The 22,197-nt window shown below is 38.0% G+C and overlaps 5 protein-coding genes and 2 long non-coding RNA genes across 8 annotated transcripts; 3 read left to right on the forward strand and 4 right to left on the reverse strand.

The window, feature by feature from the left end:
• Nucleotides 1-257: 257 nt before the first annotated feature.
• On the forward strand, nucleotides 258-6,375 carry LOC109158259 (ent-copalyl diphosphate synthase, chloroplastic). Of its 2 annotated transcripts, none has more exons than XM_019306164.1 (14): nucleotides 258-489; nucleotides 715-792; nucleotides 880-956; nucleotides 1,128-1,434; nucleotides 2,242-2,425; nucleotides 3,048-3,262; nucleotides 3,348-3,468; nucleotides 3,916-4,028; nucleotides 4,124-4,350; nucleotides 4,429-4,544; nucleotides 4,629-4,727; nucleotides 5,030-5,399; nucleotides 5,732-5,929; nucleotides 6,018-6,375. In XM_019306164.1, exons 1-14 carry the CDS (start codon nucleotides 372-374, stop codon nucleotides 6,240-6,242), a joined length of 2,448 nt encoding a protein of 815 aa, XP_019161709.1. In that variant the 5' UTR covers nucleotides 258-371; the 3' UTR covers nucleotides 6,243-6,375. The 2 variants fall into 2 exon arrangements, with proteins under 2 accessions (XP_019161709.1, XP_019161718.1); XM_019306173.1 differs by having other exon boundaries at nucleotides 1,131-1,434.
• LOC109158272 lies at nucleotides 6,246-7,662 on the reverse strand. Its single transcript, XR_002050349.1, has 2 exons — nucleotides 7,349-7,662; nucleotides 6,246-6,450 (listed from the first exon to the last, which is right to left on the reverse strand). It is a non-coding gene; the product is annotated as an uncharacterized LOC109158272 (long non-coding RNA).
• Nucleotides 7,663-8,490: 828 nt separating this feature from the next.
• Nucleotides 8,491-11,509, reverse strand: LOC109158286 (N-alpha-acetyltransferase 20). Its single transcript, XM_019306204.1, has 6 exons — nucleotides 11,280-11,509; nucleotides 11,045-11,135; nucleotides 9,600-9,732; nucleotides 9,078-9,147; nucleotides 8,909-8,969; nucleotides 8,491-8,819 (listed from the first exon to the last, which is right to left on the reverse strand). The coding sequence occupies exons 1-6, from the start codon at nucleotides 11,355-11,357 to the stop codon at nucleotides 8,728-8,730; spliced, it is 525 nt and encodes a 174-aa protein (XP_019161749.1). The 5' UTR covers nucleotides 11,358-11,509; the 3' UTR covers nucleotides 8,491-8,727.
• Nucleotides 11,510-13,186: 1,677 nt separating this feature from the next.
• Nucleotides 13,187-14,413, reverse strand: LOC109157855. Its single transcript, XM_019305697.1, has one exon. It carries the CDS (start codon nucleotides 14,327-14,329, stop codon nucleotides 13,307-13,309), a length of 1,023 nt encoding a protein of 340 aa, XP_019161242.1. The 5' UTR covers nucleotides 14,330-14,413; the 3' UTR covers nucleotides 13,187-13,306.
• Nucleotides 14,414-15,126: 713 nt separating this feature from the next.
• On the forward strand, nucleotides 15,127-15,872 carry LOC109157871. The gene is made up of 2 exons (XR_002050296.1): nucleotides 15,127-15,263; nucleotides 15,373-15,872. It is a non-coding gene; the product is annotated as an uncharacterized LOC109157871 (long non-coding RNA).
• Nucleotides 15,873-16,221: 349 nt separating this feature from the next.
• Nucleotides 16,222-17,869, forward strand: LOC109157862 (40S ribosomal protein S24-1-like). The gene is made up of 6 exons (XM_019305710.1): nucleotides 16,222-16,356; nucleotides 16,449-16,523; nucleotides 16,628-16,669; nucleotides 16,917-17,087; nucleotides 17,415-17,501; nucleotides 17,618-17,869. The coding sequence occupies exons 2-6, from the start codon at nucleotides 16,452-16,454 to the stop codon at nucleotides 17,657-17,659; spliced, it is 414 nt and encodes a 137-aa protein (XP_019161255.1). The 5' UTR covers nucleotides 16,222-16,356; nucleotides 16,449-16,451; the 3' UTR covers nucleotides 17,660-17,869.
• A 3,121-nt stretch (nucleotides 17,870-20,990) lies between these two features.
• On the reverse strand, nucleotides 20,991-22,082 carry LOC109159233 (transcription repressor OFP12-like). The gene has a single exon (XM_019307326.1). The coding sequence runs from the start codon at nucleotides 21,888-21,890 to the stop codon at nucleotides 21,168-21,170; it is 723 nt and encodes a 240-aa protein (XP_019162871.1). The 5' UTR covers nucleotides 21,891-22,082; the 3' UTR covers nucleotides 20,991-21,167.
• Nucleotides 22,083-22,197: the final 115 nt, after the last annotated feature.

The following is a 22,197-nucleotide window of genomic DNA, read 5'->3' on the forward strand; positions in this document are numbered from 1 at the left end:
TCCCAGTAAACAATTGTTACATAAAAATGTGTAAGGAATTAAAAAGTTAGAGTAGATTTTTAGAATTCATAAAATACTCACTCAGAACCAGACATATAAAATGTAACGGGAGATTACCATTTTTCTTTGGAAATTGCGATGCCCATGCAGTCATAACGGGATTCGAATTGGGAGCCCGTTTGTCTTCTTCCCCTTCGTCTCCCCCCTTCATTTTAAAACCCACTCAATCTCCCATTATATATGCATACACAAAACTCTCACACTCCAATATATATATACATTAGAGGGATTCTCTTCCTTCATTCCATCATTCCATCGCATAACAAAACAAAAAAATTGGCACTTCTTTTCTTTCACAAAGCTAAGGAAACATGTCTTCTCAATGTTTCCTCACTGCTTCCTTACTCAGACTACCCCCCTCCACTCGCCATTACCCCTCTTCTAATCCACCGCCGCCGTCTCCGCCGCCTCTAAAGTCTTTCTTCAACGGTGAGTATATATATAACATGCGAACTGCGAGCTTGTAAAGGATTGCATAACAAGTACTACATGATTGTACTGTTATGGTTTCCAGACATATCTGTAGGATCTTGCGGTGAAATTATATAATAAATGCGGTGCAATCTTTAACAAGTTTGCAGTTTGTAAATTAAGATTGATTCGTACCTGATTATATATATTTAATATTGATTATTGATCAACTCATTGGTGCAGCTGGCATATGGTGTTTGGGCAAAAATCGGCTTAACTTGAATCTGCAATGCAATGCTTTATCAAAGCCTCGTACAGAAGGTATGTTTATGTACGAGGCTTATATATGTACTCTCACTTTTTACTTTATTTTGTTTCCTCAATGAAATTCTGACATATAATATGCAGAGTACACTGAGGTTTTGCAAAATGGTTTGCCAGTAATAGAGTGGGATGGGGTTAGGGAAGAAGACATTACTCAAGAGGTGAGCTGAGGTGGTGGTTAATTAAATTATGAATTTTTTTTTCTTTAAAAAAAAAAAAGAAAAGGCCAAAGGTTCAACTGTTCATTTCTTTTTCTCTTTTCCAATGTACTTTATTATACATAATAATAATAATAATTACGTAATTAATTAAGTAACGTTTGGTTTGATTAGAAGGTAAGTACATCAAATAAGATAAAGGAAGGAGTGGAAACCGTCCGGGCGATGCTAGGGTCGATGGACGACGGTGACATCACCGTGTCGGCGTACGACACGGCGTGGGTGGCGCTGGTGAAGGACATCAACGGCGGCGAATCTCCGCAGTTCCCGACCGCCCTCGACTGGATCGCCGACAACCAGCTGCCGGACGGTTCCTGGGGTGACCAGTTCATCTTCTTGGCTCACGACCGTATACTCAACACCTTGGCTTGCGTCATCGCCTTAAAATCATGGGACATGCACCCCCAAAAATGCAACCAAGGTAACCCTGTCCCCGATAAAGTTATATCCCGTATTTTGTCATTTTATATGTTCTTTCAAGTACTGAACCGGTGAACTAAATTTGTTCGGACATATTTTATCGAGTTTAAAGTACACACATGATATCGGATAGTTGTTGTACATGTTGTGAGACATGACATGTACTATTAAAAAAATGACAATAGGATAACGATATTGTGATAGAACTACATTATATGTTTTTGCTGTTTTATAGAGTACAAATTATATACCCGCGACAAATTGTATTTATGCATACATATTTGTTGTTTTGTGAGACATAAGTCTTAATATATCTTAAAATGTTTCAGGACAAATCTGCCAGAATGGTTTATTTTGTCACCGTACGTCAATTATATTCCTTGCATTGCAATTTGCATTTCATTCGACAAAGTACTGGTCTTACGTTATCACTGTGTGTGTATATATATATATTATATAGCCCTAACCGAAAGAATATAACATTAATCACCAGCCGTGATTTTTATAGTGGATATAACTGTGCATGTTTTAGTCAATTCATCATGTCCCTACATATCAAGTTCAACTTAACCCTAAACAAGAATACTGGGCACTATATACAGAAAATAAAAATAAAAATTTGTGTAAAACTGTCTCACGGATTTTACGGTCTCTTAAGATATTACTGTCAGGGTTTGTATGATTTTTGAATATATATATTATATTGATGGAGAAATGATTGTGAGGAAAGGAACATGCGATATGATGATAATTATGAGATGCACCAAGGTGAGGAGTAATGATTTAGGTTTGGTTTTGTTGGAACTAGGAATGATGTTCCTACGAGAGAACATGAAGAAGCTAGGAGAAGAAAATGCAGAGCACATGCCGATCGGGTTTGAGGTGGCGTTTCCGTCGCTGATTGAGATGGCAAAGAAACTGGGCATTGAGTTTCCCGATGAGGCTCCGGTGGTGGAGGACATTTATGCCCATCGGAATTTGAAGCTCAAAAAGTAAGCATGCATGCAATGTATCTATCTTCCCTGGCCTGCTGCTTTAATATATCAGATCAGAACACATGATTGCAGTATGCTATCATGCACTAGCTCCAAGATAAACTAAAATATTTGGACTATATTAAGAAAACTCTGAACAAGATGGCTCGGTAATCATAAGGTTTCAAGATGAATTCGATTTCTAATTTCTTTTTGGTTTGAGCTGGTTCTGTTACGGTTACAAGGCATGTTTCACCCATACTCAAGTTAGTCAAACAATTAGTTTGATAATCCCAAAATTTCAAATTTAATTTCATTGGAGTTAAGTTTTGACATATCTGGTTTGAGTCAGTTAGCAATGCAGGTTATTTATCACCTGGTTACAAAATTGGCTTCACCCACATTTTAAGTTGACCAAACAATTAATTTGGTCACTAAAGTTCCAACCTTTACTATATGACAGCTGCCTATTAGTCTTATTTATTTGAGTCAGTCAACCATGACAATCTAGTTTAATTTGATCCTTTCTTAGGGTTTTTTTTCTTAATAAAATATGTATAAAGTAAAGTATGCATACTATATTGCCTGCAATTATATATATGGTGTGTAATGATTACATGTATACGTGGGTGTGAGATAGGATTCCGAGGGAGCTAATGCATGAAGTGCCCACAACGCTACTGCACAGCTTGGAAGGAATGGAGGGTTTGGAGTGGCAAAAGCTTCTTCGCCTCAAGTGTGATGATGGCTCTTTTCTCTTCTCCCCAGCCTCCACAGCCTATGCGCTCATGCAGACAAAGGATGATAATTGCCTGCGCTACCTCGCAAACGCCGTTCGAAAGTTTAATGGCGGAGGTAATTATTTAATTATTATTATTATTGATGATTAGTGAATTAAATAATGAGATTAATTGACACTTAATGATGATGTTTAATTTAGTGCCGAATGTGTACCCCGTGGACATGTTTGAACATATCTGGGCCGTTGATCGACTCCAGAGGCTTGGGATTTCAAGATATGTGAAGCCAGAAATAGATGAATGCATTGACTATATACATAGGTACATCTTATCAAAAAAAAAAAATATATACATAGGTACATACATAATATATCTATGCCTAGCTCTCATTTTTTCTTCCAATTATCATATATTTAACTGGTTGAGGAATTTAAAATTGTTAATATTCTTTTTTTTTTTAATGATTTGAGTTGAAATTTGTGATTTATCTTTTTGATAAAGTTAACACTGTAGGGATGGTGAAACTCTTGAGATTAGGGTCCAATTTTGTTAATTATGTCTTCATTTTTTCAGATATTGGAGTCAGTAATGACTGACCATGGAATTTTATAATTGGTAAAAAAAGTGTTTTGACCAATTTAAAAGAGTTAATAGTCATGTTTTAATGACTGAAGTTGAAATATGTAATTTACTTTTTATGTAAAATTTCAGTGTAAAACTCTCGAAATTCGTGTAGAATCCCATTAATTCTAACTTCATTTTTTTCAGGTATTGGAGTGACAAAGGGATTTGTTGGGCTAGAAATACTAGAGTTGAAGACATCGATGACACTGCTATGGCGTTTAGGCTTTTAAGGCTGCATGGTTACGAGGTTTCTCCTGGTAATTAAGCGAAGTTAATTAACATTAATACTAAGTAATTAATATTTAATAATGTTCCACTGAAATCAATGTATATCTTGGAATTTGGGTGGCAGACGTTTTCAAGAACTTCGAAAAAGGGGGAGAGTTCTTCTGCTTTGTAGGGCAGGCGGGCCATGCGGTGACCGGAATGTACAATCTGTACAGGGCTTCTCAGGTACGGTTCCCCGGAGAGGAAGTTCTCGACCGCGCCAACAATTTTTCCTCCGGTTTTCTGCAACAAAAGCGAGCTAGTAATGAGCTCTTGGATAAGTGGATCATTACCAAAGATCTCCCGGGCGAGGTATTATTACCCCGCTATTATACATAAGTAGAGTTTACTTATTTTATCTCGTCGCAATTGGCTAACGATATCCAACAGGTGGGATATGCACTTGACGTGCCATGGTACGGTAGCTTACCACGGATAGAAACACGGCTATTCTTGGAACAGTACGGTGGGGAAGATGATGTTTGGATCGGCAAGACTTTATATCGGTACACTTACTTTTTTAAGAACAAGTGTTAAGATAGTATTACACTTCGTACCACTAAACTACGAGGCTTTGCAATGGCGTGCAGGATGCCTATTGTGAACAATAACATGTATTTGGAGCTGGGGAAATTGGATTACAACTACTGCCAGGCAATTCACCAGCTGGAATGGAAGATTATCCGCAAGTATGTGGTTTTGTGGGCTCTATGGTTTGAATTAGTTTGTAATATTTTTTGTTGTTTGTGACGGGAAAAACCAGCAGTTACTACCCGAGTTTAGGTCAAACCAAGACCAATTGACTGTTCCGCTAAGAGTCGAACTTGTAACCTTGTTGTTACCAAGTCAACAACCTTGACGTGTTGTGGCTCAAACCAAAGTCAATAGACTGTTCCCGCTAAGTATCGAACTTGTAACCTTGTGCCTACCAAGTTAACAAATTGATCTACTTAGCAATGTAACAAAGGAGTGTGTAATGTGTTGCATGCAGGTGGTACAAAGACTGCAATCTGGCGCAGTATGGAGTGAGCGAGAGAAGCTTGTTGCTGGGGTACTATTTAGCCATGGCCAGCATCTTTGAGCCGGAGCGGTCGAAAGAGAGGCTTGCATGGGCCAAAACCTCGGCACTCATAGAGGCTATCACTGCCAAGTTTCAGGTTGGCAGGGAGGAAATTTGTCGGGACCAGAAAAAGGCTTTTATCTATGAATTCACGAGCAATGTCAGCATTGACGACTACAATGCCAAGAACAAGACAAGAGAGGTGACACTTGTCGAGACGCTACGTGAAACCATAAACCAGCTTTCCTTGGACGCACTCCTGGCTCACGGAAGGGATATCCATCAGTACCTGCACCAAGCTGTAAGTTTTGCAGTTATCATCATTCCAAAGAAGACTTCCCCACAACCAGCTTGGTTGGTTTGAGTGTCGTGCACTCTCTCGAGAGTTTGAAATCTCCTCGTATGGAGAAACCAATTTAGCCAGCGCTTTGCCTCTTAATTGGGCTGGCCTGGTATGTCTGACGATTAGTGGTACCGGTTTCAAGTTAAGGCCTGTTCATAACACTTAAATGTCCACAACAAAAAAAAAAGACTTCCACAATCCCATAAACACCTCCCGAAAGAAAAAAGCATTTTGTCTTGTTTTAGCTGTCTGGGTGGCAAGCTAATGTTTTCATGTCATGTACTCTGTAGTGGGGAAAATGGCTGCTGACCTGGGAAAAGGACGGTGGCACGCGAGAAGGAGATGCAGAACTCATAGTGCGCACTTTGAATCTGTTCACCGGACGTTCGGTGTCTGAGGAGTTATTGCTGTCCCATCCAAAACATCAACAGTTGATGGAGATCACCAACAGAGTATGCCACCAGCTAAGTATCTTTCGGCAAAGCAAGGTCAGAAATTCACTATTCTTATGCACCACACTGTTCTCCAATATTTAAAATCATCATGTTAAAACAAAAAAGATGTCAACTTTTGCAGAGTCAACCACTGGAAAGGCCACATGAAAACACAACCACTGAGATAGAGTCCGACATGCAATACCTGGTCAAAATGGTGCTGACAAAAGACTCCGAAGACGATCTCAACTCAGATGTCAAGCAAACGTTTCTCACTGTAACAAAAACTTTTTACTACACTGCCTATTGTAATCCGGGAACCATCAATTTCCACATAGCCAAAGTGCTCTTTGAGAGAGTGCCTTGATTCTATTGGAAGTAGTTTCTAATGTCTGAGTAACGAGAACAGAGAATCATGGTAACACTAGTCAGTGGGAATGTGGGTCATGCAAGTAAATGTAATTTCCCTAGAAATTAAAATGCAGATGTTGGGAAAGGTTCTTCTGTTGGTTTATGTTACTAAGAGACGAAAACTCATTGATCAGTTGATATTGCTCGGCAAAGATGGTCGTTACCTATACATATACAAACAGTAAAATACAGAGTAAGAGAAAGCAGGAAAGTATTTAACAGTGTAGATGGCATGACAATTAAACAAAAGGTATACTACATTCCCAAGAAGTACAGGCAAAATCTACACAATATGATATTATGTCAAAGCATTATTAATTGATGTGATGTGGGTAGATTCTGAGAAGAGAACACAGCATGTGAGTGCTTCATTGCCAGAAAAGAAGCAAACCTGTGGAGATATTTCATAAAAGAGTTCCTACTTTTTACCTGTATCATTGACAATGGCAGGCAAAGTGATAACAGCCGACATGAAAAAGCTAGACAAAGCTAGATCAAACATCTCAAGATCTCTGCCCATTCAAGACAAGCAGCTAGAGGGGTCACAAGAAGTTCAAGAAGCCCCACCTTGAACTTCATTTGCATTATAGCCACCCAGTAACAAACTGGTAGGTACTAGGCTTAAATCAACACCTATCACAGCAGCATGCGCACAATGGCATTGGGACAAAAATTAACATCCCATAGCTCATTCCAAGCATAATACAGTTTCCCTCTATTGGGATTGGATTACTGGAAGACACAGGAGTTTCCAGTTTAAGTCATGTATTGCTGTTTACGAAACTCAATGACAATTTCTCAGTTGGAAACTTTTTTGGTGCATCTATACAATATTTTGAACTGGTAAGTCATAATCATGTTGTCCATCTTACTCATAACATGTTAAAGGGCCTACTTTTTACCTAGCCAACAGCAAAAGTTGGAGTATATCATAAATATATGTAAGTTGAATAAGGTACTTGGCATGAGGGGAGGACACATTTCAATAGGTAAAAAGGTCAGGCAACGGAGCATGCAAGGTTGTCCGTAATGAACATGGAAAGTCAAAAACAAGTGAATAACCTCTCTGTAGAATCTTCACGATTCCGCTAAAATCTTCACGATATCCACCAAAGCTTGCCAGACTTGATGTCTGGTTCATAATGAAGCTGAAGCTGGTGCCACGTGCAATCCCATATCCATGTCTCAAAACTTTGCTGGGCAAACAGCACACATGCAAAATGCCATGGAACCCACTTCTTGAAGCAAGGGATGGGAATCAATCATATCAATGAGTATCTGTTAAACCTTTTTTGCACTCAACTTTTTAAAGCCGCCCATCTACCTAGGGCCCATCCCTAGTTATACTCAAGGGTGTTTTCACACTGCAAAGTTTCACTCTACTTGGTCCAGAAATTTATTTATTTATTTCTGCACTTGGTCGTTTGGCAACACAGAAACAGCAGCCAAAAGCCCTTTACAAGGTGACCTAAATCCACCATCAATAACAAAGCACATGCACAGAGCACAGGTCCTGTCATATAGTTCTTGAAAAACCTTTGGCATCAAACCCATCATATTAACTAAATAAACAAAGGCAGGGTTAGAAGCCTTATAGATGATTCTTTGCTAGGTACCAACTAAAGGCCCAAAGGTTAAAACCATAGTGAGTAATGGGCTCAGAGTGAGCAGTCCATTTGTATAGTACCACAAAATTTTATTCACTCAATTATATTCTTTCTTCATTCTTTATATACTCCATATTTGATCTGCCCATTTTGTACATTCTTTATACACTCAATTAGATTCTGTGTTCTTTTCTTGTTATCATTAAAACTCGGAAACCCACATCAAAATACTCTCTTAAGTCTAGCCTGGTTATCATGGATCAAAATTCAATAAGCGGTTAAAATTGGACACATATAGTACATATTAGTTATTACCAAAGTGTAGAGTCCCATTTATGTAAACACAAAATGACAAACATCAGTAGCTACATATATAAGCTGAAAGTTAAAGCGGTAATGCAAGTAACTAAACAAAGAACTAAGAAAGTAGTCTGGCACTTATCCAGGTAAAAACATTTTTTTAATAATGTAGGGATGCTAAAATATATAGATGTGTCTCAAATTTGAAGGTCATCTATCATGTGAAGCATTTGAGATGCTTGTCAAATGAAAGCTAAAACAAAAGCAGCAATTATACCCACCCCTAAAAGAATACCATTTAATGAGCAGAAATAGAGAGATTATATTTATTAAAAAGCACTATAAGACCATCGTATTTGTCCAACGCCCCACAGCAAGGGCCCATAATCCTGACTCTACATGTTTCATACTGAATACCTGAATCCTGAATAACAGCAAGTGATGGTTTATAGTCTCTGCATCTCCAATGATCAAATGCAGAGCACCACACTTTGCAATACAAACCTTTTGGTGACATTTCAAAAAGAACTAAACTTAGTCATATTCCAATTCATCAGGTGTAATAGGCCGCTTGAGGGGAATAACAGATTTCTTCTCTACATCTCGGGATAAAGCTTTCCTCATGTCTAAAATGGAATAGGAAAAAAAAGTGAGATAAAAAATAGCATCATGAAACAGAATAGCAACTTTCTCATGATTGGATATATTAACTCACCTAACCCATCTTCTTCCCCAGAATAGTAACGTAGCACTCGCCTATATATTATGTAACCGAGCTGTAAAAATAAAATGCAGCTAGTGTTAGACTGACTTCATATGAATAATGAAGAACATATCAATGTACTAAAATTCACATCTCACATGACAGTACTATAAATCATTACCTTCTCATACATCTTTATGGCTGGCGTATTTGATGCTCTTACAAAGAGGTCAACAAAGTAAGCCTTATCACTACAATAGGAAAAGTTCATATTAGGACCCTGGCTCAAAGAAGTAACTAAGCATCACCATCTTTATCCAAGAAAAGCTACCGTAAAAGTTAAAACTACTCCTCATCTTTGGGCCAGATAAAAACGAGTGAGGAATGGATGTAATTAATGCAAACAAAAATACGATTAGATGAAGAGTTAGAAATCAAATTGTGAAAAACTGAAAATGAAAGAAACACCTTGGGTACTACTCAATACATTAAAGAAAGGAGAATGTTTGGAAAAGAAGCAAAGGTGGTGTAATGCATGATAGGCAAACCAGATTAAGATTTTCAAGTAGAATACATTCAGCACAAGCAATTTTCATGTCTTGTCATCCTTTTTTTTTCCCATTTTCATTACAAAGTTATATTACTGTTAAACTCAATGAGCAAGTAGTCTAGTTAAAGAAAAGAAAATACTATATCGACATACATCTTATCACTGATGTCTTCCAGTAGATTCATCAATTTCTTAGCCAACTGCTGCCTCCTATATTCAGTAGCTACAGTGACAGCAGTGACATGGCCATGCCAAGATTCTCCTTGCCCTTCAACTTTTCCCATAACTGCAAATATACAAGAACTTAATTCCATATTTTACCATAATCATTAACCGGATTAAGTGTAAGAAAGCACAGGGACAAATACGGGATTAGTGGCAAAAGGAAAGAGGAACAAAATAGGCACCACTGTTTGGTATATTCTATAACTACTTAATTGGTTGGCGTGTCAAAGTATATGATTGTAGATTATGATTACAAATTATCAACAACCATAATCAGACTCCAAGGTAATTGTGGATTGTTGGTTTAAATAACTAATAAATTCTGTAAAACATATCGAACTTATACAATATTCATTGCCAAACATGTAAAAACTATAATAATTAGTTAACAATCTCACTACTCTAATTAAATAAGCTTTATCCAACTAAAGCAAACCCAATGTGAATCACATTATGAGCTACCAAACTAGAAACAACCTAATGGCAAACATTTAAAATGAATTTCACCATGTCTCAGGAAAGAGTCCCCCCCCCCCCCCCCACTTGTGTGTATGGGGTGGGGGGGAATGGAGCATATCATTTTTTTTATCAACCTTTCTGGAATTCATAAGGCCATGGGAACATAATGCATTTATGACATGAAGAGTATAGAAATTGTGGCAAGTCAAAATTGAGGAGAAGGCAATTACAGATGGTTAACAGTGAAGCTTCCTGAAGCTAAATGTTACTCTGTATATTAAACTATGCAAAACATTTTTAGGTATTCACCGTGAGTCAGTTATGTGTTAAAAGAAAAATACATGCATCTGGCTTCCTCAATTAGTCATGTTACACAATGAGCTCATCTTAATTCGAAATACAACATTAGTATAAACAACACTCTTCAGTTCTGTGAAGTATGGATGCAATCCATCTTAATATGCTAACCAAATTTCATTAAATGGGGCATTTGAAAGTTTTATTTTGAGCTCTATCCCACACCCATGCACCTTTTTGTTGGTAATATCTTACTACCAACATCTTACTCAGCTAGCCAACTATACACGCGTGCTTCAACTTCGCTTATCAATTATGCATACAAATTAAGATTTATGGCCAGCCAGTTCATGCACATCATGACATCATCAATCTATAGTGTATTAAAACATTGCAACAAATTTATTATATGTTTCCCACACCTGCCATCCATTTTTTGATATATGAAAGTAATAATTCAAAATAACTTGGATGCTTACAACTATCAACAAATTTAATAAAATAGAATAACAGCCTTGGATGTTTCCAGCGCTTAAGCAAATCCAATCATCTCAAATCTTTAACATTAACCTGTGGAAAACCTCAGAGATGGAACATATATGGAGCAAGGAACTCACTGTAGCCCATGATTCGATTGCCTGGAGCTTCAGCCACATGGAAATAGTCGGGCCACCTAGCCAAGTAGGTCATGTAGAAAGACATGTTGAACTGCATTCGTCAATCATTAAGCTCTTCAAATTCAGTTGCATTCTTATTTAGATTTAAACGTGAGCATATAAATCATTAAATTTGCAGGAAACCTATAAACACATGTGAAAAGACAATAGAACAGCTTTTTAAGGGGAGATTTACAGTTTCAGTGAGGTGATCCAGATTGACGGAAGCAAATCGGAGAAGATCGTTGCAGCAAAACCTTCGAATCGTCGTCATCTTCCTTCTCCTCGTATTCAACACACTCGCAGACTACAAGCCCCTGCGGTTATCAGCTCTGAAGATGGGAGTTGGGATTTGGCTCTTTTACCCGTTTTTTACACATCGACCCGACATGCATCCCAAAAACAAAAACCTATTCGGGTATTTCTTTAGCATATTTAGGTATCATAACTATGTACGGAGTAGTACTACTCCGTATTACACCCTTTTTATGAAATAAAGGGGACCTAAAGACAAAAAAAATTCCTTCACTTGAAGATTGATAAAAAAAAAAAAAAAAAAAAACATTGATAAATTTACAATGTTGTATTTTGTTTACAACAAAATATATCATATTATTGAAAATTTAGAGAAAGAAATTAAAATTTAGAGAAATAAATTAGTAACGAAATTTATGCGATATTTTTTTAAGATTGAGAATGAGTTGTTATAGTCAAAGCATGAGCGATTTGGTTTACTTAACACTTAACATGACAATAATAAACTAAGTTAAAATGTGACAACGTGAAAGAACATAGATAGAAAATATGATCAAGATAATAACGGCTTTGAAATTTTATTGTGAGGGCTAGAACCACCTCCATACCTTCAGATTCCAGTCTCACTCATGATAGTCCATGGTCTTTCAACCATGATAGGGTTTTTTTGCAGGCCAAAGCTTTAGTCATCAAGGGTTATTTGAACTTATACATCAATAACATATGCTATTGAACAAAATCAATAATACATATGTTCATCATCGATCAAATGGCAAATATCATGTTTTTCTTTATTATTGATTGAGTGATAAGTTATCTTCCCTTTCTCAATACAGTTACTTAGTCCTTGTCCTTTATCTCTTCAATCAGATGACTGTGTTTAGCCAGTTTTCCTTATTAACGGTTAGTGGTACATCTTATTTCTCCACCTTCAATTCAACTATAAAGCAACTCAAGCAAGTGCTTAGTTAATGTTAACTAAATGGCAAGTCATTTTTCCATCGCCTTGCCCCATGTGTAAGTACTTCGTCCTTAATTGTCTCCTTGTTATTGTCTAAGTTGCACAATCTCTTTCCTTATATGCAACTAAGTGACGACGTCAAAATATCGAGAATACCAAAACATTGTATGATGTGCCTTTTTCAGCAGATGTCTTCAAATAAATGATTTAAACCTTAGCAATGTTGCATGTATTTAACATAACATTTGTAATTAAAGATTGCAAATTTCTCATTCGCTGGTTCGAGGAAATCATCTTCCAACATACGTTTAAGGGAGGGGAACAAGTGCGCGGACCACCTGGCTAATCTTGGTCAAATTGGGGACTGGGGGACATCGGTGCTTGCAGATCCGCCTATCAGCTTGGAAGAGTTCATTACTGCAGACGCCTTTGGGGCGTGCTCGATTAGAGTTTGGTAATTTGTTTGTTTTTCCCGTTTCACCCATTTTTCTCCACCAAAAAAAAAAAAACAAACAACATAACTTTTGTAATTAGTTAGTTTATAATTCTTGTAATTGATGATTTGCAATGATTTGTATTAAAATTTGAATATTGTATAAAATCTTCAGAAAAGTAACAAAAAAGAATATATTTGGGAGAAGAAAAAATGACACATTCTCATAAAATTAAAGCACGCTATCTTGATAATCTTTTTAAAATAACACATTCTCATAAAATCAAAGTACATTATTTTGATAATTTTTAATGTTACTTGTATTTGTCATAAATGCTTTAGCGCATATACAATAGTTTCATGTTAGCCCAATCTCAATAAAGTGAATAGATAATCTCAATTTCATGTTATCTTTACCATTTAACCCTATCTTCTTGATGCTATAAGGGAAGTGTTTACATAGCAAGAATCAAAAGTGAAATATAGGTACATCAAATTTACAGGGTTGATGGAAAAGATTGAACACAAATTCAATTCAGTCCAAAATTAAATCACGACCGGACACGTGTACGTGCTATTGACCCTCCATCCGTTTGATGCGGACCATTCCGAGAAAGGGCGCTGACGGTCCATGAACCACAATCCTTCCGTTAGTCACCACGTCAAGATTCTTGATCTTCACAAAGTTGATCCTCAACGGCGTAAAAGCGCCGCCGCCGCCGGCGGTGGTAACCACCAGGTTCCGCCCACGTTCCATGGTCGGAAGTACGGTCCCCGGAGGCAGAGCGATCAACTCGGAGGCCGTCAGGAGCCTGTTGGGCACGATGTGGAATCCCAGGTCCGCCACGTAGGCGTGGCCTTCGCCGGAGGCGAAGATGGAGGCGTCGTCGAGGGCGAAAACGGTCATCGTCGTGAGCTCGGAGAGCTCCGGGTACTTGACGCGCATGGCGAGAGCCACAATACTATACCCACTGGCGCGGAGCTGCATCATGGCCTGTTTCAGCAGCCGGTGCGCCGCGAAGATGGCGGCGGCCGGCGACGGCTCCGGCGAGACGACGAGCGTCGTCTGGCGGTCAAGCTGGCACGAAAGATGCGACAGGTGAGAGACGAACCCCTGCAGGCCGTGGATTATGACGCGGCCGTTGTTGAAGAGGTCCGCCTTGGTGACTTCCGCGCCGTTCACGAACACCTTCTTGGCCGCGGCGGCGGCGGCGGAAGACGTGACGGTGAGGCAGCGGTCGGGGGCCAAGGTCTCGATTTTCGTCCCGAATGCGAAAGTGCGCAAGTAGTGGATCGAGTAGAGGCCCGGCAAAGAGTGTTCTTGGAGAAGCAACGGAAGGGAGCAGGAAGGACAGGTGAGAAACGCGGAATCCGCCGGAGCGAAGACGGTAACTGCGGCGGCGATGGAGATATTGGCTGCGGCGGTGACGGCGGCGAGTTCTCGGAACCCGAGCTCGGAAAAGACGTCAGCAAGGAGCGAAGACGGCGGAGATGTGATCAACGCCGCCACCGTACCGGAAGAGCTAAACAAAAGTTGCGAAATCAAGACGAAGAAGATCAGTGCTCTAATGGCAGACGCCATTTCTATTTCTTGCATTAACTGCTACCGTTAAAAGATCTTATAAACGATATGACCCATTTCTTGGACGAGCGGTACAGTTATGTATAATTTGTAACATTGGGAAGAATGTATATTTTGTAACAAGCTTATAAGTTATACTCCCCTACTTATCTTTTTAATTTGAGATAGTTTAGATAATTTATACTAATTTATCTCATTATTATCTTTTACTACCTAATACTCATAAAAAGATTAAATCAAATTGTAATAAAGGAAATTAGCTCAACATCTCACTAGATAACTATAAGGTACATACAAAGCAGTCTATTAGCTTTCCCATTTGAATCAGTCATTATAAACAATTTAGTTTACTTTTGTCGGCTAAAGTAACAAAAGTAGATCTACCCAACACATCTTTAGATAGTAACTACAGTTTTTTTCTGTCATCCAAAAAAAGAATATCCATCTGACCGGTAGCCGACAGCCCGTAAGCATTTAAACCTACTAAAAAAATCTACAGAATTATTCACCATACTACAATAAAGAATGGAGTTCTGTAAGCAACAAGCCAGATGAATTATCCACCAGGTTGAAGAAAAACCTTTACCCACAAAACAAGTAAATTAAACATGCAAGAAAGAATTAAGGAAGCTAGCTTGCATGAAAGTAGTCAATTTCTTCTGAGTATAGATCAGAATTGACAGGGCACCAAGCGAAGAAGAAGAAGAAGAAGATGTTATTAATGATTATATTTAAGAATTAATATATATTAAGCAGTTGTTGTAGCAGAAAGGATTGATATATTCAACTAACGAAGCTTTAGATTACCAAACATGGAAAAACCACAGAAGAAGAAACAGCAAGAGCTATACTAGCACCGGCAATGTCTGATAATGGGGTGGCTTAAATCCATCATCTCTCCTTTCAAGAGATTCTGGCGCAGACTCCATTCATCTCGCCCAAGACGTACGTACACCCTTCTTTCTTCTTCCTCGTATTGGTTCACATTATATTATTGAGAAGCTTCGCTTCATTAATGCACATATATATTCATGGTTTTAGTATCTGTGGTTTTGCAGGCAGAGGAATCCACATGCTGTACGAAGATGTAATGTCGTGCTCTTGTGAAGATGTGCATGCATTGTGGTCTATGCTCGTGGATTCTGCAAATGCCAACATATAAAAAAAAAATATCACTATATTATGCCTCTTTCTATTTCTTATTTTTGTGTGTTTCGGGTCATGTATAGTATCTTATTTTGATTTATAAGAAAACTGCATATGAATGTGGACTCTGGGTGAAACTCGTATAGTAACTTAAATCATGTTTAAGGTTTACTATACGAAATATTTATGTTTTGCAAAGCTCTAAACATGTGTGAGTATTTCAGATATTTTAAGCACCGAAAGGGCTAGTGGAGTAGGTGTAATAACTTTCAAAAGGTCATCACGGGATTTTAAGACCTGTGAGCTATTATATAAGAGTCAGGTTTATACGGTGTACTCCCTCAATATTCAATAGTAGTGATGATTTTCCTCATCACTAACAAAAATGTTGAATAAATCACCTTATTGCTCATCGTGTTTTGGACCGTTCTTCTAAGTACTATATATCCCTCTTTTGGCAATTGATACTATTAGAGTGATTTGTCGCAATTTATGTAGGCTTTATTATTATTATTATTATAATATATCTTTATTTGTAGTGTTATAAAGAAATGTTTAATGTTTAATTATTTAAAAGTAAAAAAATGTGGTAAAGACTAAAAACTATGAACTAAATATTTAATTATTACTATAAGTGAATAACAAAACAATAAAAATAAAAGTAACTCTAAAAAATTGATATAGAGTGGATATATAAAAGTAAGTGGGCCAATTTGATGGGCTATATTGAGCACAAAATTGTTGTAAGCGGCCCATAAATCACGCCCATTAATTCATATACTCAAAACCCTAGACTCAAACGTGTTCCAGTTCGTCCTGCCAAATTTGAGAGCTCAGCCTCGCGAAGGAGACGACAGAGTGAGAAGCAGAAGAAGAGGGACGACGGCAGAGACGAAGTATCGTTTGCTTCTTTGTTTATATATTCACTGTGTGTGTGTTTGTATATCTACGTATAAAAGGCTTGAATCTAAACAGATTTTCTACGCAGGAAATGGCGGACAAGGCTGTTACCATCAGGACAAGGAAGTTTATGACCAATCGCCTTCTCGCAAGGAAGCAATTTGTAAGTTCTCTATCAACGGAGACACGTTCTTTGCATAACAACTCTCTTTGCGAATTCGTGATTCTCTGTTTTTGCTCTTTATGAATGGTTGTTTCATTTTTTAGGTCATTGATGTTCTTCACCCAGGAAGGGCCAATGTTTCAAAGGTTAGTTTTTTTTTTTTTTTTTCCTTAGCTTAAATGGTAAAACAAAACTAAGCAGTTTAGGAGCTAAATTGTGTACATGTGTTTTACCGTGTGTGCAAAGTTACTAAAATGTTCAATTTTGCGGAATCGTTTTAACTGGTTTGTTGGTATCCTAATTTCATTAATTATAACCTAAGGTTCTCTTGATTGGTTTTGATTGTTGGAAATTTGTGTTATTCGTTCTTATGAATCAATCATGTAATTGAAGGCTGAGTTGAAGGAGAAATTGGCAAGGATGTATGATGTGAGAGATCCCAACTCCATTTTCGTGTTTAAGTTCCGCACTCATTTTGGAGGAGGAAAATCTACTGGGTTCGGCTTGATCTACGATTCAGTTGAAAATGCAAAGAAATTTGAACCCAAATATAGACTCATTAGGGTAAGTTCTTTGCATTATATGCATTATATCTCTCTTTTGGATTAATAAGATCATATATACAAGCCAATACCTCTACAGCTCCATTTATTTATATTTATATAATAGTATTATTTGTTGCGTTGTACCTGATTTTTCATGTTCAGATGGTCATAGCAAAGTTTATTTGTTTGCATTAAAATTGTGACCTGCTTAGGCACACTAAGTTCACTTAAAGACTTGTGTACTCATTTTTGTATGGTTGCTTTTCCTATAATGTTAACTTTGTGTACTGATCTATTATCGAGTATAACTGCTAGCCACCAAGCTTATAACCTTTGCTCTTTGTAGAATGGGTTGGATACTAAGGTGGAGAAGTCTAGGAAACAAATGAAAGAACGCAAAAACAGAACTAAAAAGATTCGTGGTGTTAAGAAGGTAAGCAGCTCAATTCTTGGTGGAAATATCCATCATCTAAGTGTTATAAGAAGCTTGTCATTGTCATGTGCCATTATTATGTTGGGAGCTAATAAAATGCCTATATGTTTTTGCAGACAAAAGCTGGAGATGCTGCTAAGGGTGGAAAGAAGAAGTAGATTTATAGTGTTGAAGGTGTCACTATTTCTGTAACCCAACAAACAAAGAAAATACTCCCTGAAGCATGCATGTTTTGTTACTTTCTTATTTTGGAACTCCATTTAGAGAGTGAGAGCTCTTGATTTTGTTTAAGAATATTTCATTTATGGACATGTTGTAAGTTAATTTTGACTGTGTTTAAAGCATTTACCTGTGTTAGAGGCTTTCAATCTTGAAAGTTATGGTTGTGTTTGAGTAGAGTTGTCGAAATGGACTGGTTGGGTGCGGCTCGCCAAAGCCTGCCCTTTTGGCGGGTGGGTTAAAAAGCCTGCCAAAATACGGGTTTAAGGTAGGCCACCCTGCCTTGGGCCTGTGGGCTCTGCCCACACCTGCCAAACATTTTTTAGAAAAACTGGTTATAAGTGGGCCTAGACACTGCCCAACCATTTCTTTTCGGATGCCCACTTCTCAAATCTCAACTGATCAATTGTTATATTGGGCATACAATCTTAACTACTGATATATATATGTTTATTGTTTTCAAAAGAAAAAAGAAATTGATTAACATGTTTATTCTATAATTATATTGTAAGTTTTTGTTCTTGTGTTACAGTTCATTTTGTGTAATGAACTTGTATTTGTGATTATTTTGTAATGTGGATTATGATTCATGGTTTAGTTTGTCCCATTTAGTTTCACAACACAAACCATTCGTCATTGAAAAGAATTTGTGTGCAGAAGTGGACAACTCGAGATTTACATTTTTATGAGTCTTGAGAAGGGTTAATGGGTTTTACGATATAGTTTGACAAAAGTTGGAAAATCTTGAAAATAACAAAAGTTGAGTTAATTTGGCCATATATTTAAAAATCATGTGGTATAGTTTTCCTGGAAAACCATACAAAAAGATTAGTACAAAGAGATTCTCAGTGAAAGGCTGTACGAAGTAGAATGATGTAATCTTGAGACCAGTTGGCAAGGAAGTGGAAGACCACATTAGACTAGTTGTAGACTTGCTCTTTTGGCAGTTTGATTATTAGTCCACCATTATCTAATTATCTAATTAGCCCTTAATCTATTAAGAGCATGTAATCAATCATAAAAACTATCAATTTGCTCTTCTTTGTCCTCAACTAATCATATCACCAACTTGCTTCTAGTAACCAAGTCATCTCCGTGGCATTTCCTGTCTCTCTTTCAACACAAATCTATAATTAGGAAGATACATTGTTACTTCAAAAGCACAATCATAGTCTTTATAAAAGCTTCTTTTCTATAATGTCATATAATGTCCCGTAATCTAAAATTAGTTAGTAGGTCAAAATCATTAACGTAAATGAGATCTGTCATATTCATAGAAAGACCAACACCTCATGTTTAAAATGTTGTCTATATTTTAGAGACTTCTCCAATCGTCCACTCTTGACGACAGATTACATTGGCGTGACCTACTCTTAATGGCGGATTGCATTTGCACTTTCCTATAGTTTGTCTATTCTTCTATTGAAAAAGTTTGTTATTGTTTATTCAACTTAATTCTTTACTAATTTTATTATTAAAATATGAAGCTAGACTATATGCTATTATAAAAACTTTCTGGATCTTGTGATGTATATTCCCACTGGTGCATTATGTTGAGATTATAATTGGTCTCTGGTCTCGAGTAAAACTCATATTATATGGGGCAATGGCAGCTATACATACACCCAAAAACAAAAGGGAAAGCACAAAATCAAGATTCGATTGATTTTTGTCTTGGAACTCCCACTTGTTTATTTTTTATTTTTAATACATTACCCATCTTAACTTACATTAGAATTCTGCCCAAAATCCATCATTAACCAAAAGTTAAAGATTTGAACATTGGCTTTGAGTATCAAGTAACCTTAAATCTGTAAGCCAACTGTTCTATCTACAAAAGGTGGCTACAATTCAACAAAAGAATTAGTTAGTCCGAGAGTGAAAACCTTGAATATACCAAAAAAAATTTTTTTTTTTCCATATCTATTTATACACTTTGTCCATAAAAAGTTTTCATCTCCTCTGATCTGATCGATCAAGATCTCTCAATGACTCATTAACCGAGCTACCCTGCGGGACAACACTTCCTACTTGTTTATTCATCATATGATGAAAGTTGGCTTATTCACTCTGATGCAAAAACTTGTAAAGATTCTGCATAATCACCGAACCCAGTCACGCACAGAGAAATTACAGCACAGGACTGTACAAAAATCCAGTACCCAGAGATTAAAAACGTTAAAAAACCTGTCCTTTCTACGAACATGGTGTCATCGATGAAACACCTGCACAAATGTAACCCGGCAGCTACATGATTCCAAGATCTTTATTTTCTCTTCGTGACCAAAAGGTTTAACAATATAGTCCCGTTCGAACCCATGACCTTCGGCATGGGTCCAGCCTTAACACCTCCCCGGTTTTACCTTCTTGGTGATTGGACAACACCAAATCCAGATAACCCTTTTCTGAAACACCAGTTTGGAAGTTAGCTTGATGGTCATCATCATCATATGCCTGGGCCCACACCAATCTCAAAGAAACTCGATTTGGCTTTTACAGGTAACTCAGTTAGTTCTTAAGTGACAGATTATAAACAATGATGCACTACCGAGCCCTAATTTTACTTTTTTTTGTGGGGTGGCTCATTGTGGATATCACATCCATCTTAGATACAGGGGCTAGGTAAGTAGGGAGCAAAGAAACTCGATCTGGGCAGTGAAGTTAAACCGTAAAAATGCGATCTTTAATGCAAAACAGTACTGGGATTGTGATCACATGAAACCTGCTGGCTGCTGCTACACACTCGGCAACAATCAAATGGCCAACGTGCACTTGTCTGGTCGATATCCTAGCTAGCTAATGTGTTCTTCATACCCACACCATTAATAATTGTCCGACACAAATACAATAATTATAAAAGACAAACATTGTATTACCCTACAACCTTAATCACTTCTATGCTGTGAATCTTGATTACTACGAATTGAAGCGAGTAAAAAACAAAACCATAGGGTTAATGGTGGGGTTGATGAAGAACACTGAACATAGCATAGCTTCAGCTTTATCTACACATTTCGCAATGCCCAACAAAAAGCAAATGGCTTTTCTGGCGTCTGTCAATACTGGGAAAAAGCGCAAAAACTTTTTCTGATCTCCTCAAGATTGACCTGACCCGCCGTTCAATCTTGGCGGTTGGTTTGGTATCTAAAAGCATTAACATATAATCTCATATACTGTGTGTTGAGAATGTGAATTCATGGATAAAGTTTTTTGATTTTCTTGATTTGAATCAATTAATACGTACGGTTTTCTTAATTTGAGACAGTAACATAAACTGGTTTATCTCGATAAGTAAGAAGTTAAAAAGCATACGACTTTATACAGTGTGTTGAAGTTTTGGGGTTATTAATGTTTTTGTTGTGTACAAGAAGTGATTAATGGGGAACTGATGAATGGAGGTAGATTACAATAAGAAATTGAGTCATTTGATGATACAAATGTTTGTAATTACATGAAATTTCGGGAAATCTTACTTTTGTTACCGCGGGATGAGGATTCCGGTTTCCGGTGATCGTCGGACGGCGGCGGCGGCGGCGAGGGAGGGGGCATGAGGCTGACAAGAAGGTCGGCGAAGGCCCCCACGATGAACTTGTGGGCGCTTTTGGGGTTGAGAGTTAGGTAGCACATGAGGAGCTCGTGGAGGTGGTCCCAGTTGGCTCTCACATCCATCAGTTGGCGCGCCTCCACCATTTCCTGCATCGACCGCCGGAAATCCAAGAACGGGTCCGGGGAGATCGTCGGAATGGCGACGCTGCCGTCGACGAGGGCGTCCGGGTCCTGCTGGTTCGCCGTCGGGGAGGAGGATGAGGTCGAGGCTATGGAGGAGGAGGTGGAGGAGGAGTCGATGATGGAGTTTGACCGGCCGGGAGAGGAGAAGAAGAACCGCCGGGATGCCAGGACGGTGGCCAGGTCGGGAGTGGCGGCGGCCTCGTCGGCGGCGGCGGATTCCGACGAAGACAAGTCAGCTTCTTCCTCGTCGGCGGCGGCGGCGAAGGATTTTGAATTCGGCGTGCATTCCAAGGTGAAATCGTAGAGGGAGTTGAAGTTCTTGATGAAGGTGGTATTGAGAAACGGACGGCTGTGATGATCTCGAGTTTCTTTTAACGTAGACTTGGACGGCGCAGATGATTCAACCTTTGACTTCGAGAAACAATGATTAAGGTTGGGCATTGTATATTCTCTTCAATTTCCGACCACCGGAAAATACAGACGACAGTTGAAATCCGGCGGTTGATAGGCTAGGGAGTGTTTGGAGGTTTGAGACTTTTAGAACTCAGAGTTTAGTAGTTTACTAATGAGACAACAGTTTAGAAAGGCCAACCAATGTATATATATACACATTATTAATAAGTCCGTTAATTTGTCGTGAACCATGCTATATAACTACATCAACTGTGGTTCAGTACATTAAATTGTTTTTGCTTATTATTGTTAGCTAGATTTTTCTTTTAAGTTTTATTTATGACCAAATGGTGGT

The sequence above is a fragment of the Ipomoea nil genome, unplaced genomic scaffold (assembly GCF_001879475.1).
Source record: "Ipomoea nil cultivar Tokyo-kokei standard unplaced genomic scaffold, Asagao_1.1 scaffold0302, whole genome shotgun sequence".
In the NCBI taxonomy this organism is placed as follows: domain Eukaryota; kingdom Viridiplantae; phylum Streptophyta; class Magnoliopsida; order Solanales; family Convolvulaceae; genus Ipomoea; species Ipomoea nil.